This window comes from Echiichthys vipera (assembly GCF_963691815.1).
Source record: "Echiichthys vipera genome assembly, chromosome: 21".
NCBI classification, from domain to species: domain Eukaryota; kingdom Metazoa; phylum Chordata; class Actinopteri; order Perciformes; family Trachinidae; genus Echiichthys; species Echiichthys vipera.
The window spans coordinates 19,505,391-19,533,129 of NC_139846.1; the positions used below are offsets into that span (position 1 = coordinate 19,505,391).

Consider the following 27,739-nt stretch of genomic DNA (forward strand, 5'->3'; position numbering starts at 1 on the left):
GATGCTCAAGGGGAAATTGTTGAGTTTCTTTAAATCATAAGTCAGAGTTTGGTCTTTACCTACTCTATACGTAAAGTGTCTTGAGATAACTTATGATTTGGCAATGTAAATTAATATTAAATTGAATTGGAATAATGACTTATCACCCTTATCAGCTAATCATTTGGTCACTTGCTGTTTGTCGCTAAAATACAGATGTCATCATCCAGGTTTCGTGTGACACTGTTGTGCAGCCGATCAAATGTGCAACCTTGAACTAATTCCTGATTTAACATGAACAGCACTGAACTGTTACTAGACAAAACACACACACACAAATGTCAGTTAATCCATTTTATTATATAACACAATCAAAAATAGGGAAACAAAGAGTTGAATTGAAAGATAACCATCCATAACTGAAGATATCAGTAATGCTGACCAGTACTATTCCAAACGTGTCGCAGTCATTTCCCTCCTGTTTGCACACAGATTGTAATAATCCTCGTAGGCCTCGATCCACAGTCGACAGGCGTTGACTGCTTGACGATAGCACAGAGTTAATGGGACTGGGTCAGTTGTTGTAGTGTGTTCACAGTTTATATCTCAGAATTATTCAAGTAAAATGATTGATTTAGAAGAATTCCTTTGGCATGCACGATTTTTATTCCCCTGAAATTAACACTGTGGTCATTTCAAAATCCACAATACTCCATTGCATTTTATTATCACTCACTTTGCTCAGCTGTTCCTTCCCATGGTGTCTTTGAATCACCGTGGCTATTGCATAGGACATTAATCACCATATAGTAATAATAGCGTCAAAGGACACGTGCCAAATCTGGATCATAACCTGAACACATGGCTTAATAACATGATTTTTTTGTTGTGTGACTGAGGCTTTTTTTCTTCTTCTCATGACCGAATGTTATTTGAATTGATGGGTTCGTAAACCAAAATAGAAACCAAGTATATTACAGAATAATACAAAAAAAAACACAGAAATTTGAACATTAGCTTTTGTCTCAATAAAAATTATTTCAACATTAGTGATCACCTTCTTTTAAAAGAAAAGAAAATCACAATAAATTTGCACTTACATGTACATAAAAAATATCAAGTGAAATATGTAACAACCCACTGCAAAAAGTGTCAGGTGGGGGGAAACTAAACATAACAGCTGTTGGCCAACAACAGATCAGACCTGGGGTTTTAGGAAAGGCTGTCGTTACTGAGGCACCTTCATCTATCAGCCTCACCAACAGCCTGACAATAACTACATTGCATATTCTGCATCATTTTAAATACTGCATAAATATAGTTAACTCTGATTCAAGGTTATAGATAACAATGTTTGGTTCCAATAGAAGCCAGTATTTCATTTTAGCGGACCATTCTCAGTTTTACCTTGCCTGCCTCTCAGGGGAAACGCACTTAACATCATTCCCCGATGTTCACGTTGAGACGTTTAAGTTAAGAGTATATTCTCAAGACGAGAGACCGACTGAATGAAAATGTTAAGCCAAAGTGAAACGTACATTTTTAAGGTGTCTGGGTTAAGGCGCGGGAACGTTATCTTTTACCTTTTTCTAGCATTAGAGGACATTTTCAATACATCAAATGAGAACAAAGTACCAGTTTTTAGTTTTTTTAAAAGCATGTAGTGCATCCACTCTCTACATAGACACGTACGTTTCTATTTAGTGACCTTAATTGCAATTCATTAGGCTGAAAGCTACCAAAGTGCATGATGCATAATTTGTATTTTATGTCAAATGTCATAGTCCATGACCTCCGTGGGTTATTTCAATGTTAGTTGTAGAGTAAGGACATCGTTTTGTTAGGCGTCAGTCAGTCTTTATCTGCTATAAATAACCTTATATTATTTTTTAGCAGAGGTGTTTAAGGTTTAAACAAGTAGCAATACAGTTTAATTCATCTTTAGATTAAAAGAAATAAGAAGAAGGTCTTAGAAATAAGACCTTGCACCGTGATAACCGATTGATTTACATAGTTCCATAAAGTAGAATATCACACCAGATGCCATTTCTGACGGCCAACAGAGACCTTCTGGTTTAAATGCATGTTTAACACTTTATCTCCTAAAACCGGATATATCTTACTAATATCTTATATATCTGTCTCCATTACCATTAAAAGCTGCTGGTTTTGGTTTTTACCCAACAGAAAACATTAAAAGGATTTTACATCTTGTCTATTTAGAGCTGTGAAATCGAATCATATTCAGTAACGTCACAGCTCCCGTTTCATTTTGCAGATGAATTCTCTGAGGACGCGACATCAGTGTGACACCACGGGCTCAAAGATGAGGTTTGGTAGTGGATGTTCACTGATGCAGGCCAAGCTCACAGCTTGAGGGGTGGATTTTTAAAAGAGCAAGTATTGTCAATAGCATAAGTAAGTATAAGTATTGTTAGCGGCAGACTGGTCTTCACTCCATTCAACAGCAGTGAATTAAATCCACTGTTTTGATTCATGTTTAGAAAAATGCGCTTGCAGCAACATTCTCTATCACATCCCTGACCTCGTGAAAACACCTATTTCACAAACTGCTCATCTATATAATTGCAAGCTTGAGATGCAAGCTTTTTCTTGTTTGGTTTCCAAATTCAGAGTATTTGTGTTATCCACTATAAAATGTTTTACATTGTTTCATAATGTAGTAAATAAGCATCATAGACGGTAGTACATCCTCTGGAGTCTGTGCTCTTTTAAAAACCCTGGAAACAGCAGAAGGTCGTGATATTCCTCTTAAGGACAGAATGATACGATTTCCTCGTTGTGCAGATCTCTTAATTACGTTTTGTCACATCAGTGTTTTCCTTTACATTTGTTGGTTTGAACTAGGACGTGTGATCATGACAAGATCCCTAGTGAGCTGTGGGCGAACAAGTACTAAGTAGCTTCTGAAAGTGCCGAATGATTCCACTCAGTTGGTAAATAGCAGTCACAGACTTTTAAGTGAGCTGTGAAATATCACCCAACTATCTTCCCCACAATATAGGAAATCAATTCATATAATACAAAAAGAAACTCTTCGCGGCTTGGTGTGCATAGCATAGATACTGAAGGCATGACTCTGCTCAAGAACAGGGTTCGGTGTCATATACTGTCAGTTAGATCTTGGGTCTCCACCCGTTTATGAACTGCATGAGTTTCTTTACCTGCAGTTTGCTGAGCCTGAAGTCCTCTGACAAAATCTCCTCAGTGAGCTGCAGGAGTAAATTCCCATCAATCTTCTCAGACACAAAAAGAGAAACAATGTCATCTGGCAGGCCGATGAACCGTAGAGATTTGGACACCTCTTCGATAGAAAGACCAGCCAGACTGGACGGGGGCTGCCACTGTGCAGTGGGGGGGAAGGCCGGGCAGTTAGGAGTTAATGAGCTAGAGATGGAATCTATCTCTCGCGTGTCCGGCTCATGTTGAGCGTGGGAGCAATTTGACGTTTCCTGCTCGCTGTCACAGACCGATCCTGACAGTGAATCTGTGCACTTCTTCATGGCATTTGATTTCGGTGTTCTCGGTGGTAAGATGGGGCAGGAGAGGCTCTGCTTAGTGTTCGATTCTTCTATTGGCTTGTCACTGTACATTTCTGAATTGTAACTTAAGGATTTCATGCAGAACTGATTCCGAGAGGCTTTCTGCGACCTGAAGTCCTTGCTGCTGTGTGCGTGCTCTCGGCCATCAATGTCAACAAGGCTGGACGTGCAGGCTTTTGGGGTACTCGGGGATCTTTTTCTGGGGTAACTGTAGTAACTTCGGCAGCCGGCTGGAAGAAACTCCTCCATGCTGTGCGATTCTCCTCCACTGAAGTTATTTGGCCAAGACAACCTGGAGGACATCCCATCCGATGGTGGGGTAACGCTAGGCAACGTAGCATTCTGCTCAGTGCTGTTGGATTTACCCCAGGTACAGGGGTAGCACACAGGGCTGTGCTCCTGTGGGTCGGTCGCCTCTTGCTCAGAAGCTCCACTGCTGATGGAAGAAAAAAAACATGATGCTCAGGGTCTCTGCAATCTACTGTTTTTTGTTTTGTCTCCTTAAGCTGCTACAGTGTGCGTGTGTGTGTAAGCGTGTTGGTGTGTGTGTGTAAGCGTGTTGGTGTGTAAGCTTGTCGTTTTAAATGTGTCTTTTAAAGGTCTAGCCTTTTCTTTTTGATGCTTTTAATGTTAAATTATTTCTGCACTTTAAGGGATTGTACTGGAAATTCCGTTGTACTGGTACAATCACAATAAATACGATTCAATTCAATTCAAAAATATAAAATGAGTTTGTGGTGTAAAATCAAACCTCATGTGATTTTAAATATTTAACATTTCAAACCAAAAACTTAACATTTACAGCCACTAAAGAATGGGTGTAAAGAAGACAATGTGGGTGAAGGAGAAACAATGGTCACAGCTCAATATACAGGATTCCTTTTTTTTTTTTTTTTTTTTAAATATCCAGGTGGATTTCAGGCGGACGTAGAACAAAAGAGAAAATACAATGACACCATGGTTTCCTAGCACTATGAAATGTCCGCATAAATGTGTCGTTAAAACAAGAAATGTCAGTGGATTGCCTGAAGTTATACATGATTTTCTTCTTTTGTTCACTGGGTGTAACTGGTGTCAAACGTGTGCTGTGAAATGGTGCCAACGCTTACATGTTGTGGAGACCAGAAGAATAATAGGAGAGGGTCGGACTCGGAGAGCGAGTCTCTTGCTGCCGTGGCTTCGACAGGATGGGCACCGATGGCATCTGTTTCAAACTCCGTGGAGGAATTGGTGGGGCGTTCAAAAGACGGCACTCTTCCTTCACCTAGAAAGGAAATGAACTGAACTGAAAAACTGACGACAAAGGCAATCATATTCAACTTTTATGTAAATCTAAAACGTTTTAGACAGTGCTTAAAGTTATTATAACTAACGTTTCATATTCATGAAATCAAACTCCATTTTTTACTTTTTATGGTATACATTTGATCTGCAGAGATTATATCTCCACACTGGTCTGGGAACGCCTCAAGATCCCCCAGTTAGAGCTGGTTAATGTGGCCCGGGAAAGGGAAGTTTTGGGCCCCTTGCTAAAGCTGCTGCTGCCCCCGCGACCCGACCCCGGATAAGCGGTTAATGATGAGAGATGAAATTAGCCAGTCAAGTATTTACATTAAAAAGGTCCCATATTGTAAAAAGCAAGAGTTTCATGTCTTTTTCTTATTATAAAGAGGTGGAGGTGCTGTATAAATACTGTTTAAGTGTCAAAATTGTGTAATTTTATCTTGTTCAGAACAGCCTCGCTGTTTACTGTTCATTCTCTTTGTGTCAGAGCTACATTAAGTTACAAACAGAACCTCCTACTGCTGCTGCTTCACATTAAAAGCTTACAACTAGCAAAACACAGGGTGACATTTATTGTGAAGCAGCCATAGGAAACACACTGTATTTGTCACCACGGTTGGTGCTGCTGCTGAAAATGCCTCTCCAAAATAAGGTCATCTATGGCATTGTTTTCCTCAGGGGATCAATTTTAAATTTTGCAGCAAGGTAGTGGAACAGGAATGAACAGCCACAGTACTGTTTACTGTTGAATGTAGAGAGGCAGGCGACAGGCATCACACCGCCAACTCAGTTAACCAACTCTACTATGCCCATCTGTCGTGTGGAAAACTACTTGTGCTGTGAAAACTTCCTGGCATGAAATCAGAATCACACATGCAATTATTATTATTGAATAGCTTCTTTCTTAAGTCTTGTTTGGTTGTACTACTCTAATACTGGACTGGAAATCCAGACCGACAGGCAACGATCCATACACCTTCCCAACTCAAGAAGCGGCACCGGGACATGCAGTTCAAAATAACACTGCACGCAACTGGATAGCACTACGGCGAACTATGACCAACCAGAGCAATAGACAGGGTGACATATCAAGTTTTAGGCAATAAAGCAAATACATCTTTTTTGCAAATGAAAGATTTGAGTGTCGTCTTCAGTTCATTTTTTAAAGAAAAAGCTAAGTCCAAGTCATTTCGGGTTGGGGCCAAAGCTGTTTCAAACAACCGCTGTACATCCATACATCCTCAAGACTACGACACGAATCACTATCATCAACGGTTATGTCCGCCCACAACAGAGTACGATTTGATTGGTGATTCAGGATTTTCTGGCATAGTAAATGAGCTCTATCTAATGGAGAGTACCCAGAGCCAACGGAAGAGCAAATTGAAATTTGCTGGCTGAGGGTCTGGATTTCCAGGGTAATCTAATACAACTGTGTCTGTTGTATGTCTGACAAAGAAGCTGCTGTTCGCCGTTGAATTTAACTGACTTGCCTTTACTACAGTAACCACTGGTGTCATCAAACCAAATCAACCAAGACTGAAATCTAAAGGTTTTAACATGGATTATACTCACAGCTTCAGACTTGGGTGGAACCGGTGGTGGAGTAAGAGACACATCTGAACTGGGTGTAGCACCAAGAGGACAAGTGACTGGGTATGACAGGGCTGCTGTTGTACCGCAGCCATTGTTGATGCCTCGAATTCCCTCACTTGGAGAAGGTTTTGGGATCTGACCTCTCAAGTGGTCCAACCACAGCTCCTCATAAGGAACATTAGACTTGTTGAGGGGTGGTTGTTGGTTTGTGCTCTCCATCAGTTCGGGGAAAAAGTGCTCGTTTTCTCCTGAGTCTGAGGGGAGGCTATCAGAGGGCAGAAGAGCCCAATCTCCACATAGTGTCGTACAGCCCTGCAAATTGACCTCGCTGTTACCGTGCAGGTTGCTGCCGTACACACACACAGACAGTCGGTGGAAGGACTGGGTGAGTTCATTCCGGGCGTAAGTTAAAGAGCTGGGAATCTGCATGTGGTTGGAACAACCGTTGGAGCTGCTGCTGCCTGCGCTGCTTCCACTGCAACTGCCATTGCCACTGCTCTTCTTAGGGCTCTTGCCTTCGTCGTTCCAGTCTGTCCGCACGTCCCGGACGGCGCGAGAGTAGTCGTCTATGTCAAACTGCTCCTGGCAGAAGGAGAACCAGCGATGTACCATAGTGTCTAGCCACAACTCTCCTTGCAGCAGTTCTTCTGGAATAATAAATCTAGGCATGGCCATATGAAAGGGAAAATGGATCGGGAAGATTTTGTTGCTTCGCAGGACACAGCACACAACCACCGTCTTCGTCTGAATGTTGACCAGTTTGTAGCGATGACCCTCACGGATGAGGTGGAGGTCGTGCTGGTTGCGGGGCGGACTGCTGGGTACCGTGACATTGACAGGGAGACGGGTTTTCTCCACAATGTTCCTGATGATGTGCTCGCCGTCCTGCATCTGAAGCTCCAGCGGACTACAGGTGCTGAACCTGCCTTTACACTGGAAAGGCAGGCTGATGCTCTCGTTGGTGCGATGGTTCATGCAGATCAAGCAGGGCATCTTGCCTCGACCGATCTTACTGATGGAGTTTAGCTTCCCTATCTTCTTAAAAATCGTGTTGAATCTGGATTTTTCTTTGAAGGTCTTGGCATATAGGATCTCAGCCTGGCCCATTAATGTCAGCTCATCACCGGTGCTTAGTGTAATGTTGTAAACTTCGGTATCTTCGTTGCATTCCCCTGAAGCCATCTGTGAAAAGATGACATATAGTCAATAAACATTACGTTGGCACCTTATTATTTACCTTCTGTAGAGATTCTGTCACAGATTTACACAAGGAACTGTTGAATCACGTCTTTAGTGTTTGGGTCAAATTAAAAAAGTGTTGTATTCCTAAATATTTAAGTGGTTAAGTCTGAGGGGGACCACAAAGAATTTAACTTTTACATAAGATTATGTAAAAGGATACATTTTAATGGTGTCCTAGCTAGTTTTTAAACCTTCTTTGTGGAGCTGAATTTTCTGAAAATAAACCAAATTTGACCTAATATGCCTGTTTTAGGCGTCTTAACAGGAGAATTTCTAGTCCCAGCTGGAAATCATAATTTATTGCAAGCCCCTGATGTCAGAGTTGCAGTTCAAGAGAAGTATAAAACATGGTATTGATTGTCCAAAAATATATTAATTTCAAATTAACACTACCGAATCCGGAATCTCTTTATGAAACAGGCTAAAATAATCCCTTCAACAAATGAGATGTACCTTTACATTGAAGGTGATTTCTTCCATGACGTATACCCTTTCAGGGAATGCTTTGGCCACCTCCTCCACGCTGTTGAAGTACTGCACTGGCTCCTTGACATCTCGGTCCTGTTCCAGTAGCTTAAACTGACCTGAAGTTGGAGAAGACATAACAACGTAACTGACGGGGTCAAGAATGCGTTGTACTTTTCAATGCAAGTGTCAACAAAAGCTGGTGTTTTGAGATATACATGGATACATTATCAGAAGACAATATCAAGCCAATTTAAGCGCAGCCATGCATATGTAGCTCACCTTCATAGTGCACCGGGATCTCTATTTTGGGCCCAATGACATAGTGTCCCTCCTCCAGACTGTGAGCAGTAATAGTCGTCCACTGACGGCAGGAATGAATCAAGAGGTAGTCGTTGTCTCTGAGTCCTTCAACCAACTGATCTGCAGGAATGAAAACGACAAGCAGAACACACGTTACATCTACAATCAAGGAAATATCATAGTACTGCAAGGGACAGTAGACAGAAATGAATATCCATCATATCAATCACTACAGTTAACAAGCTTTTGTGCCCCTTTTGCACAAATATCTAAATTTTAACTCTCCTAAAACAAGTCATGAAACATTACATGACACGTGCAAAGTGTGAAATATAAAGTAAAAGGTTGTTGTTGAAATATGAAGTGTGAGAGCTCAGACGCAGACGGTCTTAGTTTTATTGGAGTTGTGTATGTTTGTGTATGTCACTGTGCATTATAATGTGAATTAGACAGATTAGACACAGTGTCCTGTAGAATGTGGGTCATCATGGCGCCAACATTAGTTTATTGCATCCATGGCTGGGACACATTTCTAAGGATTAGCCTATCCCGAACAATAAAGTCAGTATCCTGAGAAATGCCATAAGCACCTTAGTGTTTCCTTTTTTTATACCACTTGTGAGCCTCACGGGCTGCTCCACTCAAGACATAGATTACTCAGCACACACTTAAATCACTATCCTCCATGGACAATGACAAACGCCTTAATCCATATACCTCCCTAAAATGCAAGCACTTCTATTTAAAAGCATACACCCCCCACACACACACAATTCTGCATGGAGGGCTTAGCACAGGGATGTCCAACCCTGCTCCTGGAAAGCTACTGCACTGCATGTTTTAGGTTTCCCCGCCCTGCTCTAACACGCCTGAGTCTAACGATGATCAAACGTGTGACAAGCTTCCGCTGCTTGATGACGAGCACATCATTAGAATCAGGTGTGTTGGTGCAGGGATAAACCTAAAACATGCAGAGCAGTAGCTTTGGGTCTGTCTCTCCTTTTCTTCCTCCCCAACCAGTCAAAACAGATGTCCGCCCTCCATAGAGCTGGGTCTGTCCGACGTTCCTGCCTGTTAAAGGGAAGGTTTTCATTGCCACTGTGCACTCAAAGGGGGAATTGTTGAGTCTATGTAAATCATAAATAAGTCAGAGTAAGGTCTTTACCTACTCTGTAAAGTGTCCTGAGATAACTTTTGTTATGATTTGGCAATGTAAATAAAATTTAATTTAATTTCCAGGAGCAGGGTTGGACACCCCTGACTTAGCACAATGTGACTAATAATTGTTGATCCGAGTACATACCATAATAGGCTTGCTAATGGTATGACACAACTCCCTTGTCAGTTGTGTAATACACAATGTCTTGTGCTGTGTTAATATGTTGTCCCCAAAATGCAACACTATTGTTGTTGACAGTAGATGTTTTAATTTCATGTGTCTTAACTGCATGACTACAGAGTGACAGCAGACAGTAACAGCGGCACAGTAGGAGGTAGAACAGTTGCTTTAAACAACAAGGTTGGAGGTTCGATCCTCGGCTCCCCCTGTCTTCATGTTTCAGTGTCCTTGAGCAAGTCACTAATCTCTTACTCCCCGGGCGCTTTTCAGCTGCCCACTGCTCCTTAGAGTGGGTTGAAGCATTAGTCAAATTCCACTACATAGTCCTAACAACTGTATGTGATCACACAAGTTCAATTAAAGTATAGAAAATAATAATAACCGAGCAAACGCAATTACTTAGTGAGATCTGCATGCAGGCTTTAAAGACAGTGACGCAACTTTCGTCATAAACATGCCATTTTTTTTAATGTAACCCAGAAACCTTTATTAAAGGATTAATACCACACGCTGACAAAATCCACTGCAGAAATGTGCAGAAACACTTTTACTAACGTTAATTTGCCTTAGCTGCTAACTGACAATTTAGCAGCTAGCGTTAGCAAAAGAAGACTTATGAGTTACTAACCGTTATCCAGCTTGGCAATTTGAGGCAATTTATAAGCATTGACAAGTTGATCCAATGGCAAGGCCGTTGTGCTCCATGTAACTTCTTTTAAATTGTTGTACAACATTGTTCCCAGGTCCATTTTTGCTAGCTTGTGTTAGCCAACTGTAGAGCTGGCTCGGTGTGTAAACACGGTCACTAACAGCTACACTGAGCTAGCCACGCATTCATATCAACTGTCCATCCACAGCTCTGCGTTTGGCTCCTTTCTTATTAGTCGTCGCATTTTTCCCTTTTCATCTGTCTTCGTATCATTGAGATCCGCAGCCTCACAGTGTACGTTAGCAGAGACATGTTTGTTTAGCTCCAGACGGCTGCATCAGGGCACCAGAGTTACGGAGAACGGAAATACGTTTTGTGCCCTTCAAAATAAGAGCATTATTTACATACTTTGGATTAGAAACTGTGTCCAAGTCTGAAAGAGTTCAACAACAAATATAAGAAAAGGATTTTCACAGGGTACAGGGGTGAAGGGGTTTGATTATTGTTTGTTTATTTAGATTGTCATTTATTCGTTCTGTTATTTATGCTTTCACTCTATTTTATTTACTATGTTTTTTTGTTATTTTAAATTCTGAATAATTTTTATTTTGGATACTAAACTATATTAATAAGTTTATCATTTGTGATTAAATAAGTATGCAATAAAGTATAATATATATTGTGTATTGTATAATATAAAAAATAAATATGTGACAGAGGAAGCTGTTAACTCACAATGACAGGAGAAAAGGTTGGATTAAATAAGCGTATACTTCTTACCACGTCTTGTCAATCACATGTCAAAAAGCAAAAAGAAAAAGAATCAAGCATTTGTTATTGTTGTGCATCTCGATGCTTTCTAGTTGTGTAATATTATTATTTTCTGCATGACCTTTTCTGTTTTTATTTTTTAGAAGTTTGAAATAAAATTTAAATCAAATCAAATATAAAATGGGACATCATTGACGTTTACGAGCAATGTATTTTTGTAAAATATTTACCTGAAGTTGTAGTTTTGAACTGGTAAGTTTGTCTGATGCTGATAAAACCTAATCAAAAATAGAAGGCAGCCCTACTCACTGTCTCCCGTAAAAGCCTTTTAAATCATGATTTTTTTTTAAAAAACGACCAACTCCCAGTTGCTTTTCTATGTCTGCGTACTTCTAAAACACCTGTCAGCAGTCCATAATCCCTCTGAGTGACATACTTACAAAGGACTCCTCATTTCCCTTTAATTAACTATTAATGTAACTCATGTACGATGTATAACCTGTCATATTCAGATGGAAGTTATATGGGAATGTGTACCAACACACACACATATACCCACACACTCCAGACAACATGGTGAATATAGGTGGGGGTGGCGGTAAAATGTACCAACAAGGTCACTGTCATCACACTTCCTGATCTAGCTGGTACAAATCAGAAGAGCTTCCTAAATTTGGTCTATAGCTCATTGAACTCCTCACCAGAGACTATGTCTTTTTTGGACACTCTGCGCCAGTGGGACGAGGCTGTAACTTGTGTTGACAGACAGGATTTGTCACAGGCACTGAGGATTTTCCTGGCTATCCAAGAACCAAACTCCAAAATCTGTTTTGACATTGGCTGTCTCCATCTTCTTAACGACGACCTGGATGCTGCTGAAAAGGTAAGTTTGACATGTGTTGGTAAAATGCAAGCCAAAACATTACATGCACACATCTGTGGTTTTTATTTTGTAACATTGCAAATCAAAAAAGCAAAAACCTAGTTTGGATGTCACCGATGAAGCTGAGATGAAATGTTGTAATGTCTTTCACTCTGAAAGTGCAAATCATTGAGAAAGAAGAAGTAGAGTTTACCATTTCTCTTTTCTCTGTGAGAGGAAGTCACTTTGTTTTCTAATGTTTCTCAGGCGTTTGACTGCAGCATTCGCAAGGACGAGCATTTGGCTGTCGCCTTCTTTCAAAGAGGAATGACCTTTTACAAAAAGAAGAGGCAAGCCACGCCCGTCACCTCAGTATTATGGCCACATCCATTTTTCATATTAACATTGTGATTTAAAAATACTACGCGCAGAATGCTTTTATCATAAACTGTGATTTCAAGTCACCACTCTTATTTTATGCAAAAGTAATTAACGGCTTATTTATATTCAAAGGTACGAGGAGAGTTTAGGCGATTTCCTGCAAGCCTTCAAAGCACTGAGAGGCAACCAGCTGATAGATTACAAAGCACTTGGTCTCAGATACAAACTGTATGCATGTGAGGTAAGTATTTAAAGGCCTCCAATCATGTTCTTGAAAGCTTTATTATGTAATTGACCAATTATTAGACTATTCATCTCTATTCCGTCTACTATTGTCAAACAATTCAGACATTAATATGTGATGTTTAAAAGATATTTGGCATAATTGCTGTTAGCCATTCTTAGTTGATGTTGATAAAATGACAACATTGACTCAGTAATAACGGGTGGGTTTAAAATGTGGGAGAGATTAAAATAGTGAGAAGCCTCTAATCTAATAAAATATCATTTCCTGCCACAGGTTCTCCTCAATATGGCTCTGGTTGAGGCTCACCTTGGGAAGTGGGAAAAGGCCCATGAAAACCTTGTTAAGGCTCTCAACTACAAGACAGATGCCAAGCTCAATATCATCGACAAAGCTCTGGAGTCCACCCTGGTCAGTCAGCCGTGTAGTAACCGGTGCTTTGAGCTACATAAGTATATCACTCTGATCAGGGAAGGATCAGGGATAAGACATAAGAGTGCCATTTATTTACACTGCTGTAGCTCAAAGTGATACTTACTTTTTCCATGTCAGAAATACTTGACTAATATAACATTCACTTCTGCGCAATTTCACCAACAGAAACAGAAACTTTTCAAACCTGTCGAGTTTCCATCAAAAGTGCTATTCAAACCAAATAAGCACTATGTTGCTCAGCTGGAGAAGAAGGACTACCTGGGCAAAGCAAAGGTAATGCTTTATATGATGATGTGCATCTGCATTGGTAACAGTAGGTATTACATTTTCCATTAGCGTGTAGTTAACCTGAGTATAACTTATCTAATTCGCTAGTATGTCAATCACTTAACCCTCTACTTATTTACCGGCATTTTTTCTCTGCTATCTTTAGGTTGTTGCCTCTGTCGTTCCCCAGGATGCCTTTTCTGGATTCGCTCCATTACAACCACAGGTGACACATTCTTTCACAATAAAAAAGACAATACAGCCTGATGACAAAGAAATCAATGTGTTATCTTATTATGTAACATTATATTAAAAATAGGAATTAAAGAGTGATTCTAAAAACATTAAATTGCTGCAGCATTTCAGCGACCTTTGAAAACATTTCCAGCTCTGCCGCTTACATCTGCTTCGTGTTCACATCTGACAGGTTGAAGATGGTCCAACATGTCCAAAGGAACCTGAGGTCTTAAGGTACAAGTTGGAGAAACTTGATGCTCTCTAAATACACACTATATTTAGTTAGTGTCGAAAATATGTTTACAGTTGTTCCAATTTAGCCAAAAATGATTGCAAATGACCTTGATACTTGGTAAGATTGAGTGATTTCCACTAAACATGGAAGATGTATAAAAGGGAAAAGCTCTTAATGTGGAAAGGGAGCAGAAAACAAGGGAAAAGCATCAATCAAGTCTATGAAATGTTGAATCAGTATGTAGATGTTAACAATACAAGAGCAGGGTAGAAATGCTTTATTACCCACACAGTAGTACTCGACTAGTGTGCCAGCAGGTCTCTTGATGTCGTGGATGTCTCCTGTCTCCACAGGGCGTTGGAAGGAGAACCCCACACTGTCCTGTTTCAGTTTGTTCCTGAGACCAGCGATGAGTTAGCCGTGGTGCCGGGCAATATTGTGTTTGTGCTGCAGAAGGGCGCCGACAACTGGGCATCTGTGATCTTCAATGAAAGAGTAAGAATCTGCAACCTCTTTAGTGTGCATAGAAACCATTACTCATGTCCATATCATGTTGCTGTAAGTTGGGAGTATTCATCATTATCGTGTCAATTATAGAGGGGACTGGTTCCTTCCAATTACCTGGAACGTTTGGAGATCTCTTCTAAAGCATCGAAACAGAACGAGGTGAGGAATTAGAGAAGGATTTCTTGCTGTGTAGACTGTTCATTAGTGTTTTTTGAAAGCAATGTAGTATCCTGTAGTCAAACATTTTGCTTTGAGATTTTAAAGCAAAGCATCTGTAGTCTTGTTCTGAGTTTTCTAAGCATACTCCACAGGTTTCTAAAATGGCATTTGATGAAATGTGGTATTTGTTATTTTGCGGTCTTTTGATTGGCACTATATGAATGGTTTTGATCCCGGACAGGGAGTACCTCAGCCTCCAAGACGAGAACCACCGAGCAGACCTGAAAGGAAACAAGGTATCTGACACACAGACATACTATAATAACCACAGGCACCACTCTTTGATTGCCGCTTTTGACCAACTCCATCCAATGGTTTGAACATGCTGTAACACGAGAAAAAGTATATTTTGCAAAAACAATACGACCCATATAACCCCCCCCCATTCTGTGTATTTAAGGCCCTACTCCCAGTGGTAACAGCAGAGGAGTGACACAACAGACGGTATGCGAATCAATTTGTCCTGTCCGTCCATGAATATGATACTCTTGCAAACCGTAAAATGTGCCAACATGTCAAGTATGGAAGTGTTTCAGGTTTAATTTGATTTATCGAATGATTTAATCCCATCAATGTGTCATTTCATTAACGCCAGGAGGAACAGCCTACTGACGATTCATGTGTTGTCAAAGTCCGTTTCACATTCAACTTCGCCGTCTCAGTACCTCCTGGATCTCCCTACGCAATACTGATCGAGAAAATCAGTAAGAAGCTGAATCTCCCGCCGACTGCGATCACCTTGAGGTAAGGTGCACATTTAAACTAAAATCTTCTAGTTTAACTGATATATCGCGGTAGTGATAGAGTAAAATATTCAGTCCTTTTGTTTTATTCAGTTTAACCTCTGAAGCAACGGAACAAAGTGTAATCAACGCCAGCACAGAAATGGAAAGTGTGTGGAGTCACGCCGGCGGTATGCGCATCACCGTGTGGTGTAATGCCAAAGAGGTAAGTCATGGTGCATCGTTGTGCATGCTGGCCTCACAAAATACAGTTATTCTGGTTAATACTGCGGTTTCCTAAGATGGGTATTGGGCTGATACCAATATTTCATGAATGAAACCTGCTCAGTAGAAGTTTATTGTAGTATTTTATGCTCAATGTTAGAACTCCCTGTTGGGTAATGGGTTTATTCATCTCATCTCATCTTCATCCGGGGTCGGGTCGCGGGGGTAGCAGCTTTAGCAGGGGACCCCAAACTTCCCTTTCCCGGGCCACATTAACCAGCTCTAACTGGGGGATCCCGAGGCGTTCCCAGGCCAGTCTGGAGATATAATCTCTCCACCTGGTCCTGGATCTTATGGGTTTATTATCTTCCCATATTCACTACTTAAAAGTTATACAGTGAACCATTACGCCAGTGAAAAACAAGATTATCTTCATCTTGAGTTATGATGAAATTATGATTTGTGTTCATTCTGTGTTTTTAGCAAACTGATGGAAATCCACAGAGTGAGATTCACTTAGTGGCACTTCACTCCTATGTGTCGTCAAATCCAGAAGACCTGAATTTTAAACAAGGCGATACAATCACATTAGTCTCTAGAGGTGAGGATCCATTCTTTTAAGTCCCATATTTTTTAGAAAGATTGTGATTTGTCTAAGACATGATGCTAATTGAGCATTTCTAATTTTCTTTTAGTTAACCCGGATTGGTTGGAAGGGCAATGTAATGGGAATACTGGTATATTTCCTGCATCCTTCGTGGAAGAAGTTTCAGTCAATGGCCAGTAATTTAAATAAATAAATGTAAAGATGCTAAAGCCAGTAATACAGTTAAGATGTGTTAGCTGAAAAGTTGTCAGGTACCCTCTCCCAAATCCATTTTACAATAGCTTATCTCTAATTAATGTACACATTTTCAAACATATTTTCATTCAAATGAATTCCCTTTTTCCACAAGGATCACAGTACATTTGGACAAGTGTGACAAGTTGTAATGTTTGGACAGAATCATAGGTTCATACATACAGTCTGTGATGCAGTCAATGCGAGAATATCTCATTGATTTTATGAAAATGTATCATTATTACTTACAGTTTCCAGTGATTACAAGCAATATACATTTAAAACCTGCAGCAGGCACGATTAAATAATGGTGGTTTACTGGTAAAAGATCATGGAGCCGTTCCTTCCTCTTCATAGGCGATAGCTATGCCTCTCCTGCCCTCTACTGCCTTCACCACAGGGGTCTCTCCCAACTTCTTCTCTAAGCCACGCCAGCTTCGTTCGGCCAGAAAAGATGCTGCAAAGACAAAGCAAAACTATGAAGCGCATCACATACAAGACATTTAGAACTGTGTTCTGTTTGTTCACATGTACAAAACATACCAATTACAGTGTGTGTTCAAAATTCTACAATAAACGCTTGAATGCATGTTGAAGCCAACAGTGTCACGTATTTGTCTGGCTCATACCGGCTGAGTTGGTGTTGGCTACAGTGAGCGTCTGGTTCCTGAGCACCACGGAGGAGCCAAAGGAGGACACTGCAGGTTCACTGCTCAACAGATTCTGGCTCCGCAGAGCTCCCGTGATTAAAGAAACGTCCGTCTCATCGCCGTCCTCCAGCTGATCAGCGAAAGGAACATGACTCTGTCCACCTGGTGCAAGTTTGAGATTAAATAAATAAATAATAAATTAGACATAAAAAAAGACTTCTATAGCTTTCTTGACTTCTATTTCGCAACTGATGATAAAAAAATATATTGTAGGCTCAACATGTTTGGATAATAAAGATATATTTCAGTCTTTTCTTTATAATTTAAGATGGTTGAATCTGGGGTGACCTCTAGATAACCCAGCAGAGCGTGCGCCCCATGTAGGCCGAGTCCAAATGCAGCAAAGGACCCGTGGCCCTCTCCTCTCTCTCTTCCCCCTTTCCTATCATTCTCCACATGTTCATATAAAGGCATAATCTACTTTAAAACACATAATTGAAAATAATATTAAATATCAATATCCACTAATGTACATATTAGCTCTTGCTTCTCCCGCTTTTCTCATGTCATGTGAATTGTAAACCAAGATAATGTGTGGTGATTTATCTAACTGACATGCACGAAACAAAATACACATTTCCAAGCCTTGGAAATACACGGACACATAAACATTTAACATTGTTATAGTGGAGGGTTAGGGTATTCAGGTATTTCCGATGTGAATAAATCCAAATCTAACCTGGCAGGAGGTGTCGGAAGTCTGTGACATATTCCTCTGACCACTCCCTGTTCTTGTTGCAGGCCACCTCCATCTCAAAAGGCGTTACTACAGGTTTGTAGAACTCGCTTGAGTCCAGCAGGGAGTTCTCAGGACATGCGATTAACACAAAAATATCTATCTCAAGAAAGTTTGCTAGTTTGGGCACGTTAAGTTTCCCCATGGCAAACATATAGCTCTTCTTGCCAGCTCCTCGGATAGTCTCCTTCAACTGCTGGATGATGCTGAGGTAGTCGGCCACCCCGAGTGTGCCTACTATGATGCCAACCACACTGGCATCTTTGGCCCTTTCTATAGCGTAGTATCGTTTCATCAGTGCACGGTTGATGCTGACTGACTCAGTCCTCCTCGTCATTTTTATGGGGTCAAAAGAACAAAATGAGCAGCGGTTCCAAGTCATCATGAAGTTTGTCAGAGTTGCTCCCTCTTGGCCGACATAGAACATACTGTAATCTGTGATGTTTAAACCAGCTCTCAAAGAGAACTGACGTCCAAACTGATAAATAAGCTGCTCGTTGTCTCCCTCTGACACACAGGTGTCGCCGTGTTGTCTTTTAATCCGGCCGTGACTGTAACACTGCTCCCCTTCGACAACAAGTTCTGAGACGACGAGGTTTGGATACTCTGGCGAAAGGAGCGTCAGAAGATCATCTGGGGAAAAACAAACATTAACAAATCTTTATGAAGCCAAGATGAGTAGGCAACATCTCAGTACTTTCTACCTTAACTAAGCATGTGGTTAATATGACCTGTTAGAGACTGGAATTAGTATTTTTTGGATGCTGATAGTTATATTAACCAAGTAGTCAAATGAATTGTCCTACTATTCATCTTCATATTGAAGCTATCCTATTTTCATGATGACTTACGCATAATTATTTGTAAGATAACTGGTAAAATAGGCATGAATATCTACTTAATATACCGGCATAAGCTTACCAATAGCATGAGCATAGTTGACATCATAGAGGATGACGATGTGACTCTGTGTGTCAGGGTAGAGTTCTCTGAAGGCAGAAGTGCACTTCTCAAGATCCACCGGTCTTCGCTCAAAGACGTACATCATCGGCAGTCGTTTAGACGGGCTGAGGCACGCGCTGCCATAGTGCACAATGCAGTCGGCTCCAACGTGCTCTGCAGCTACCTCATCCACACAGCAACTGTTCAGTAGAATTCAACAAATATGAGAGATGTATAATAGCAGCACCTTAATGCGTTCACTTACATGCTTTTTGTATAATAACCTTGAAAAATAAAAAAAAAGATGTGATTAAACATTCAATAAAAACTCAAAATAGAGCAAATTCTAATGCATATTTATTATCAAGCATGTTGATGATAAATTGACAAAATGAAATAAATGAAAAGCTTAATATCCTCACTAAGTAAGTGTTGCAAAAGCTGTTCTAAAGTTAAAATATCACGTGTGCTGGATCGAAAATGAGAAATGAACACATGTAAAGTATAAGTGCCAGTGCATTTTCTGGTGTCATGCGAAGAGTCAAGCAGATACTAATTATCATGCCTTAATTTCACTATATTATGCTTCTGTTTTTCCTTATTTGAACTACTGTGTGGAGGTCTGGGGCAACACATATAACACCAATTTGCATCCAGTGATTATCCTACAGAACAGAGCAATTCGTATTGTTTGCAATGTAAAGTACAAACAACATGACTTGTTCTTGAGGGTGCTCGGCTGCATTGAAATTTTTAGATTTGATTAAATTAAAAACTGTACAAATTGCCTATAGGGCGAAACATAATCAACCTGTTATTATTATTATATTACCTGTTTGCTCTGAAAAGGAAAGTGCCAAGAAATATGTCCTTCGGGGTAAACATAAACTGGTAGAGCAGCTCACAAGAACAACCCTTAAATCTATGAGCGTCTCAGTTTGTGGAGTAATTATGTGAAATAGTATGGGCGAAAACATTAGAAGATGAAGTTTAAACGTGACAAATTACACCTTTATCATGTGCACATTACTAAACCAAGTAAGACTTCTCTCAGCTAAACCTGGAGTCTTACCTGCCATAGGATGTATCTCCCAAAATGAACGGCTTGGCATTACTGTTTCTCTCAATCTCCACTGCTATTGCAACTGAATCCACCAGCAGCTCATCCGGAAACTGCAGAGCAACCTGTAAATGTTATATATTATACATGTAAATAACCATTTAAGACAAGGAAACTCCTCAAACGTGCATCTGGCGTTTCTGCATAGGATTTAACTTGGAAAGAAATTCTCCTTTCATGCTTTTATATACAAATGAGCTTACAGTTGACTAAAAGTAAAAATGATGTCCTCACCTTTTCAAATTGATGCTCGCTGATGAAGTCGCACGTCTTTCTTATCTGATACAACTCATCTAGTTTTTCCAGAGGAGTATTTGTCTTCACGGAGACGTCTACCACACGTTGAATTACGGTTTCCGAGCTGCTGCTGAATGCGTCAGCCATTATTATTATTATTATTATTGCATAGGAAACACGCAGCAGTGCCTGCAAAACAGCAAACAAACCTCATATCAGCAAGTGGCCAAACTATAGCTACCATTTCTGGTTCATTCTGCCAGTTAAACATGCGTCACACTGATCAAACCTAAGTCAAATAAATATACATGTTATAAGTTAGTAGGATCATTGCTAAGTTTATAAATGTTGATGATTCCTGCAGTTTTTGTAAAATTCATACAGAAACAATGTCACATGTGTTTTTTTATTGTGATATATCTAAGAAGTTTTGGAGTGATGTTGAATCTGTCTACTCTCTGACCCTTAAAGATGTTATTTGTTACTATGGTAACCCAGAAGATAAAAGTCTTGAACACCTGATAAACTTTGTTATCCTGTACGCAAAATTCTTTATTCACACACAAAAATGAGCTGAATCTGTACCTAAATGTGATCCTTTCCCCCTAGAAACTGAGCTCTTTGCTTAAATCTCTGATCTTGGTAAACAACAAAAAAGTAATACCTTACTGAGTCAAGTACAAGCCCCTGTTTGAACTATCTATTTTCTATTCATTTGTTTTTAGTTAGTATGGTTTATTTTTGTACTCTCCTTAATTTATATATTATGTCACCTTATGTATACCTTATATTCGTGTACATTCAAATTGTTCAATAAAAAAAACATATATATACTGTATATATAGCATACACTCAAAACACTCTCTCTCACACCAGTTTGGTACATTTAGGAATGTCTGAATGTAACAAACCACTTCACAACATTTTCAAGTGATGTTATAGTATTTTCTAACAAGATAACGACACATATTGTGTCAAATGCACCTTTAACCATCCCATTATTTACCTGACGCTACCAGCTAGCTTTACTTTGGTTTCGTCTGCTAGCTTAGCCGCTAGCTTGTCTTTGTGTAAAACACGAGTCATTACAAACTTTTTTTTTTAAATGAACAACTTATATTTAAAACACGTTCATGTAAACTTACAAGTCAATGTCATGTGGGTAGTTGTTGACGGATAAACTCAAAGTTACACACGTGTCGGTGGTGAAGGGAGAGCAGCGCCACTGGGACAAGCACGTCCGGTTCAAACGCTTTTCAAAATAAAAGCCAGGGTCCGCTGACATTGACAGGCCTTATCAGCTGTTTATTTTCCTGCAACTATTTACCTCAAGTCAAGACACTTCTATATCTCCTCTACTTACCCCTTACAATTTAAAACAATACAAATATTACTTTAACTTAGATCACTGAGCTGCAACACACACATCACATGTTATGTTACTTAACCACTTAAGGATTATAAGTACATGAAATCACTAAATCAACATGTGTTTACGTAAAATTTACAGATTAAAAGCCACTTCCCAACAACAGTATCATCAAATACATCCCTACACAATATCATCAGTTGAAAGAGACTTGTTTTTTTTGCACAAAGTCTACATTTATTGACAATTCATTTTATTTATTTATTTTATATATTATTGGCTGGAGTAGTCCATAGGTGACTCGGCTGGGAACCGGTCGCCGGTTGAGTCCCTTTGTGGACCATGAATGGAGTGTGGGCTGGTGGCTGGAAGGTGCCAGTTCATCTCCTGGGCACTGCCGAGGAGCTGTTGAGCAAGGCACTGAACCCCCAACTGCTTGGGGCGCCGGTCCATTGGCAGCCCCCCCGCTCTGACCTCTCTCCATTAATTGCATGTATATAGGTCCTGTTTGTGCATTTGTGTGTATTTCCGGCCTGTGTGTGTGTAACCTGAATAATAACAGAGTGAAAAAATTGAATTTCCCCTTGCGGTATTAATAAAATAATAATTCTTCTTCTTCTTATTCAAATAACACAAGTTAATCAATCATATTAAAACGGTTGAGACCAAAATGCAGGAAGATAGATGCAAGTTAAATATCTGTGATAATAAGAGTCACACTGACCCCTGTTTCCTGAGATTGTCTCTTTACAGCTTGATATATATATATATATATATATATATATATATATATATATATATATATATATATATAAACATGCAAAATTAATACATATTTAAAAGTTTAACCCTCATTTCAAACAGTATTATCTGAATAATGAGTCAGTATTTAACTGTCTGCACAACAATTTTTCTAAATTTTTGTATATAAAACTATACGTTTCTTAACCATGTTCCATTGCCCAAAAATAACCATGAGCAGCTAAAACATAATTGGCCCTGAGGGGGGTAAATATTCAAAAAGTCAAAATGTCATTATTTCCAACACTTCTACCAGTTCGTCCGTAACTCCATCTGCTCTCTGACTGTCAGAGGATGTTCTTAGTGTTGCTCAGTTGCCTTGGCAAAGTTAACGTTTGTTTTCCATGCCAATAAAGCCCCCTTGAACTTTCAATGCGTCCAGTTGATTTCAAGTGTCACTGGGGGTGATATGAGAATCACAATCATAGTCCCGCTTACATCCAAATACGATAGAAGCCCAAAACCACAGTGAGACAGGTGAACACTGAACCTAAAAGTCAGAAAAGCATAGGTCAATCACTTGTTTCAGGAAGTCACTGTGATAGATATTGTTTACTTTATCTTTAATCTGCCAAATTTAACCACTTTTGAACAGTGGAAAATGCAGCTTCCTTTGCGATTTAAACTTAGACTGTCAAAATTAGCACTTTTATTGTATTGAATGAATTAGGATTTAATGTTAAATAGCTCCAGCAGTACCCACATCAACCCACTTTAAAAAACGTCCTTACAATAAAGTGACTGGAGAGTTATTTGACAGCCCAAGTTCTCAAGGCTATGATTTCTGATTCTACATAATAACGATGCACGATGTCCTACCTGCAAGGTATTTTATAGTATCCAGTTTATGAGACTCTAACATGGTTTTCAAACCAGCAACCTCAGTGTCTATTTTCATGTTGGTTTGAGTTAAATGACGATCTTGCTCTACAGTCTGTAAAAAAGACAGTTGGACACAAGCATTACTGATAAGACCTAAATTCAATAACAGCCAAAATGATTACATTACATTACATTATGTACAATCACATGTTAGACTCTCCAGGAACTAAAGATGAGATGTGATAAGATGGGAAACATGAACTGTAAGTGTGCTGCATGTATACAAACCATTTCCATAATCTCACTTCGCGTCTCTAGAAGCATCTTCTCATGCTCTACTTTCTGAAAAATGATCAATAACGTTTGATTTAGTCATCCATATCCATCCATCTGTCATCTTCAACAAGTCAAAATGAAAAAACACGTATTTAATGATGCAAAAGACTTACCAATTCTTTTGCACGACTTTTCTCCAAATTCATGTCCATAATAGAGTCTGAGCGCACTTTACTCATAATATCCTGCGAGGCGGAAAAGGGAGATAAAGAAAAGACACAAGAAAACATGAAATAAAAACATCTTGGAAGAAAAAAAGCTGATGAAACACGGACATAAAGTGATCAGAAAGTAAATCAGAATGACCACTTACAGCCAGCTGCACCTTGAGCTGCATTAACTGGATCTTGAGTTTCTGGAATAAATGAAGCCGCACGAATCAAAAACGACATGCTGCACTTATTCCTCTCTCTACTTTAAGCCAACTTGGTAAGCATGAATCAAACTGTCCTAGCCTTTTCCACTATTATATTAGCTGGCATTCATTTTTCCCTCTTCTAAATTCATAAATTCATGTTTTTAATTCATGTTTTTAAGTCTGTTTATGTGGATTTAGAGACCAGAAGATCATCACAACAACAAAGGGCACAGATGCAACGCAACAGTTACTTTCGGGACGCAGCTCAAGCCTGCTGGTAAACACACTTACATCATTTTCTGCCAGTAAAGTAGAGAACTCACTCTTCTCCAGGATTATCATGTCCTTCTTCACAGCTGCTATTTGAGACATCACACGTTGCAACATGATCTCCTGTCGAAATCAGACAATAGATGCAAAAGTTAAGAAGAAAAGCTTAGTAATGCAAAGAAAATTACTCCTCTGGACACAATAAAGGAAGAAGAAGAAGAAGAAGAAGAAGAAGAAGAAGAAGAAGAAGAAGAAGAAGAAGAAGAAGAAGAAGAAGAAGAAGAAGAGAGGAAATTCAATTTTTTCACTCTGTTATTATTCAGGTTACACACACACAGGCCTGAAATACACACATATGCACAAACAGGACCTATATACATGCAATTAATGGAGAGATGTCAGTGTGAGGGGGCTGCCAATGGATCGGCGCCCCTAGCAGTTGGGGGTTCGGTGCCTTGCTCAACAACACCTCTGCAGTGCCCAGGAGATGAACTGGCACCTCTCCAGCCACCAGTCCACACTCCATTCATGGTCCACACAGGGACTCGAACCGGTGACCCAGCCGAGTCACCTATGGACTGAGCTACTGCCGCCCCCAGGTAGTAGGTACTAGTAGGTAGGAAGGTAGTAACTGTGTTTAACTGATAGGGAATATGAAAAGAACCGTAAATCCTGACAGACAGTACGAGCATGTGAAACTGAACCCGAGCATATGTCCTCTTTAATAAATGTGTTGTGGAAAATAAACACAATGATCTTGGTTCAGTGACCTTTACGGGACTAGAAGCACATCCTTTGGGTGATACAGAGAAGAAACAAACAGGTGCTGGCATAATGCTTGGGTCTGTATTTACAGTAAACGTACATTCAAACCTCCCCCTACAGTCTCACCTGTTGCACTTTGGTTACCATGTCCTTATAGATGACATCCATGTTGGAGTTTGTCATCCTCATCAGCACTTTAACCATCACCTCAGCCTGCTGAGTCGTGAAGCCTGTTCATGGAAAATGTGTGTTCATGAAGAAAGTTGACAGCGTCTTATGCACAAATCAAAGTTATGTTGTTTGTTTTAAGGGAGAAAAGAAGCCAAACCGTTTTCCTCAAAGAGTCGTACCACCGCGTGTGTATCGAAAAACAGCTTCCCACCTTCAGACTTTGGTACATCTGGTTTCAAATACTGGAAGGCTTTGATGGAGGTGCTCAGCTCTGAAACCAACGAGAAGACGATGAGAGTGATTATTCAAGAAATGAAGCATTACAGGACACTGGAATTGAACTTCCTTTATTACAAAAACTACTGTATATGTCATTGCGTATTTTAACGCTACACATTTACTATATTTGAAGAGCTATTTTCCAAAACGAGATAAAAGCCAAATTTTTAAAAAATTAGTTTGAGCCACTTTGCTGTATACAGAGCCTATTCACTGCTTCATCAGTGTTTCATGCCAAATCTCTATATTTCCTTGTTTAAAATGGTCTCAAGATGCAGTTCCTTTCCAAACCGCGACCAGCGCCAAACCTATTTTTAGCCTAAATGCGATACGTCCTCTCGACCAATCAGAATTCAGTGAGCGTTCTATATCATCCAACATGACGGTGCCCTGAAGCGGGAGAGTTTTTTGTTTTGTCCGTCCATTCAACATGTTCAGACTGAGCCATGAACCATTTTGACAAGATAAATTGAATATTAACCAAATGTTTGGGTCTGGGTAAAAAATGGAATTTTCCTGAAAACTATTCAAATGGATTTATAGCGTTTTGGAAAAGAGCTCCTCATTTATTCTTTCAACAAAGCAATTTAAATGACGTATCCTCCACATATTCTGTTGGGAACGCCATGACTATTAAGGTGTTTTTAAAGGTATGTCTTTATGCCACAGCGTGTATGCACATATCAATGACCCCCAAGCTAAAATGGTTGTAATTTGTTTTTGTAAATAATGTTTATAATGGTAAAACATCTGATTTCTTACAGAATAGAAGAATTGTGTAATAAAACTTTGAACTCCAGCACAACGTCAGCTGATACACAACAATGTTAACGTCCTCAGGCACATTACAGAACTTAAAGCTCACAGTAGAAGTTCTACGCAAAGCCGATATTAATGTAGACATATGTGAAAGAATTAATAGCTGTGGAAGGGCACAGCTGTTTTTTGTCGCGTATTATATATTCCTTTATTTTTATTATGTTTGTTGTGTTATCGGTGCTGCTATTCTCTTGTTTCCATTACACATCCTACGTCACTTTTTTTTATTTTTACTGCTGCAACAAACTAAATCCTACAGAAGAGGATTAGGGCCACATGCGAAAAAATGTATTTAACTTTGAAGTTTAAAGTCCTTTAAAGTCAAAATTCTGACGGAGAATACATTTGTTATAACTTAAATCATTGGTTGGTTATTATTTATGTGATTATTATCCATCACTTGCAACATATCACAAACCTATACACGTTATTTAAATAATTAAGAATTCACATCAATTAACAAAAACTAATTATAACATTTTATCTTATTTACATTTGCACATTCCTGTGAAATAAACACTAAAGATTTGTCTTCAATGACTGAGAGATCAATGTATCACAATTATTATAGATTGGTTCCTGACTTGTTTGCTGAGTAATCAATTGGTTTGACATATTATTAACTGTTATTAGTGTAATAGATTGGTTACAAGATATGAAATTATACTGTGAGTAGCGTACTGATATTTGTGACACGTGGTTGGTTTAGTTAAAAATAATGCATTTGACTTATGACATTTCAATTAACAATTAATTCAAAATACCAATTTAACTGTTGTGTTTGGAAATACGTCTTTGATAGTTATGTTTATGTTTTTGTTAAACCCCAACATGATCAACATAAGGATTTTAATTTGTCTTAATAAAGTCTCTGAGCAATAAGAAGGGGAAAAGCAAAGTTGTGACACCTGAAAAGACGAGAGGCCATGTTCAGTATTATGTAAATACACTGTTGGATGTGGGCAAAGGTTTCCATAGAAAACATTGCAGCTTTTATCTGGGTCTGGCTTTAGAAACATGTTGTTCAAAAGAGTTGTTACTAAAGAAGCGTGTAGCTGGTGATGCATTCATTTGTATCCACGACAGCGGTGCAAGTAAACCTTTAATTGAGGTTTTTATTGAATTCAAATGGCCAAAGCAGACCTGAAGAGGGCTTTTATTTTGATAGTCCAAAAGAGAAACAACACTGAGGTCACCAGTGAGTGACATTGTCTGATGGAAAACGGTTTTAAAAGTAGAAATATTTGACATTTCCATATTTAAGAGTGGACCTTGAGTAACTCTTACCTCTCGCAGACTTGTGTGTCACTGCAGACGGATGCTCGGTCTTCAGTCCAGCTCGCCTCCCTCTCCACAGCAGCTTCTCAGAGTTTCTGAAAGGTGGAGTGATGACACACCGGACACACGCTGAAGTGTTGACAGTCGACATGTTCGGGGAAATGCTATCAACAGAGAAGTCAAGCCACTTTTTTGTGCGGTTAACGTCAAAACGTTTAAGTCGCGAATGACATTGTTTAAGCACCATTGTCAAAGCTTGGTGTTCCGTCAGCTGCAGGACTGTACTTCCGTCTGTACTGTACTACCCTGACGGTATTTCACTGCCCCTCTACCGTGATTGGTAACGCAACTCTACCGTCA

The 27,739-nt window shown here is 39.5% G+C and overlaps 4 protein-coding genes across 5 annotated transcripts; 1 reads left to right on the forward strand and 3 right to left on the reverse strand.

The window, feature by feature from the left end:
* Positions 1 to 405: 405 nt before the first annotated feature.
* garem (GRB2 associated, regulator of MAPK1) lies at positions 406 to 10,745 on the reverse strand. Of its 2 annotated transcripts, none has more exons than XM_083935870.1 (6): positions 10,400 to 10,745; positions 8,412 to 8,552; positions 8,118 to 8,248; positions 6,402 to 7,604; positions 4,652 to 4,806; positions 406 to 3,975 (listed from the first exon to the last, which is right to left on the reverse strand). In XM_083935870.1, the coding sequence occupies exons 1-6, from the start codon at positions 10,518 to 10,520 to the stop codon at positions 3,117 to 3,119; spliced, it is 2,610 nt and encodes an 869-aa protein (XP_083791996.1). In that variant the 5' UTR covers positions 10,521 to 10,745; the 3' UTR covers positions 406 to 3,116. The 2 variants fall into 2 exon arrangements, with proteins under 2 accessions (XP_083791996.1, XP_083791995.1); XM_083935869.1 differs by having other exon boundaries at positions 406 to 3,978.
* A 1,154-nt stretch (positions 10,746 to 11,899) lies between these two features.
* Positions 11,900 to 16,675, forward strand: ncf2 (neutrophil cytosolic factor 2). Its single transcript, XM_083935713.1, has 15 exons — positions 11,900 to 12,074; positions 12,321 to 12,403; positions 12,567 to 12,675; positions 12,955 to 13,089; positions 13,279 to 13,386; positions 13,547 to 13,606; positions 13,808 to 13,851; positions 14,206 to 14,347; positions 14,450 to 14,518; positions 14,760 to 14,814; positions 14,979 to 15,022; positions 15,174 to 15,322; positions 15,415 to 15,526; positions 16,009 to 16,126; positions 16,221 to 16,675. Exons 1-15 carry the CDS (start codon positions 11,901 to 11,903, stop codon positions 16,310 to 16,312), a joined length of 1,494 nt encoding a protein of 497 aa, XP_083791839.1. The 5' UTR covers position 11,900; the 3' UTR covers positions 16,313 to 16,675.
* A 3-nt stretch (positions 16,676 to 16,678) lies between these two features.
* On the reverse strand, positions 16,679 to 21,347 carry dph2 (diphthamide biosynthesis 2). The gene is made up of 7 exons (XM_083935714.1): positions 21,257 to 21,347; positions 20,109 to 20,300; positions 19,827 to 19,939; positions 18,734 to 18,954; positions 17,756 to 18,445; positions 16,996 to 17,178; positions 16,679 to 16,823 (listed from the first exon to the last, which is right to left on the reverse strand). The coding sequence occupies exons 2-7, from the start codon at positions 20,256 to 20,258 to the stop codon at positions 16,696 to 16,698; spliced, it is 1,485 nt and encodes a 494-aa protein (XP_083791840.1). The 5' UTR covers positions 20,259 to 20,300; positions 21,257 to 21,347; the 3' UTR covers positions 16,679 to 16,695.
* A 1,190-nt stretch (positions 21,348 to 22,537) lies between these two features.
* Positions 22,538 to 27,667, reverse strand: mcur1 (mitochondrial calcium uniporter regulator 1). Its single transcript, XM_083936368.1, has 9 exons — positions 27,389 to 27,667; positions 25,161 to 25,274; positions 24,959 to 25,062; positions 24,089 to 24,190; positions 23,753 to 23,794; positions 23,553 to 23,624; positions 23,392 to 23,445; positions 23,101 to 23,215; positions 22,538 to 22,771 (listed from the first exon to the last, which is right to left on the reverse strand). The coding sequence occupies exons 1-9, from the start codon at positions 27,624 to 27,626 to the stop codon at positions 22,716 to 22,718; spliced, it is 897 nt and encodes a 298-aa protein (XP_083792494.1). The 5' UTR covers positions 27,627 to 27,667; the 3' UTR covers positions 22,538 to 22,715.
* Positions 27,668 to 27,739: the final 72 nt, after the last annotated feature.

Coding starts and splice junctions, on each gene's coding strand:
- garem (XM_083935869.1), bottom strand. CDS start 10,520: ATGGACCTGGGAACAATGTTGTACAACAATTTAAAAGAAGTTACATGG. Junction 7,605..8,117: donor AAATCACCTTCAATGTAAAG/GTACATCTCATT, acceptor ATCTTTTCACAG/ATGGCTTCAGGGGAATGCAA. Junction 3,979..4,651: donor TCTTCTGGTCTCCACAACAT/GTAAGCGTTGGC, acceptor TTCTTCCATCAG/CAGTGGAGCTTCTGAGCAAG.
- ncf2 (XM_083935713.1), top strand. CDS start 11,901: ATGTCTTTTTTGGACACTCTGCGCCAGTGGGACGAGGCTGTAACTTGT. Junction 14,815..14,978: donor CAGACCTGAAAGGAAACAAG/GTATCTGACACA, acceptor TGTGTATTTAAG/GCCCTACTCCCAGTGGTAAC. Junction 15,023..15,173: donor GAGGAGTGACACAACAGACG/GTATGCGAATCA, acceptor CATTAACGCCAG/GAGGAACAGCCTACTGACGA.
- dph2 (XM_083935714.1), bottom strand. CDS start 20,258: ATGGCTGACGCATTCAGCAGCAGCTCGGAAACCGTAATTCAACGTGTG. Junction 18,446..18,733: donor CAACTATGCTCATGCTATTG/GTAAGCTTATGC, acceptor GTTTTTCCCCAG/ATGATCTTCTGACGCTCCTT. Junction 17,179..17,755: donor CTTCCGACACCTCCTGCCAG/GTTAGATTTGGA, acceptor AACTTGCACCAG/GTGGACAGAGTCATGTTCCT.
- mcur1 (XM_083936368.1), bottom strand. CDS start 27,626: ATGGTGCTTAAACAATGTCATTCGCGACTTAAACGTTTTGACGTTAAC. Junction 25,275..27,388: donor GACACACAAGTCTGCGAGAG/GTAAGAGTTACT, acceptor CGTTGGTTTCAG/AGCTGAGCACCTCCATCAAA. Junction 23,446..23,552: donor AAAGTCGTGCAAAAGAATTG/GTAAGTCTTTTG, acceptor ATCATTTTTCAG/AAAGTAGAGCATGAGAAGAT.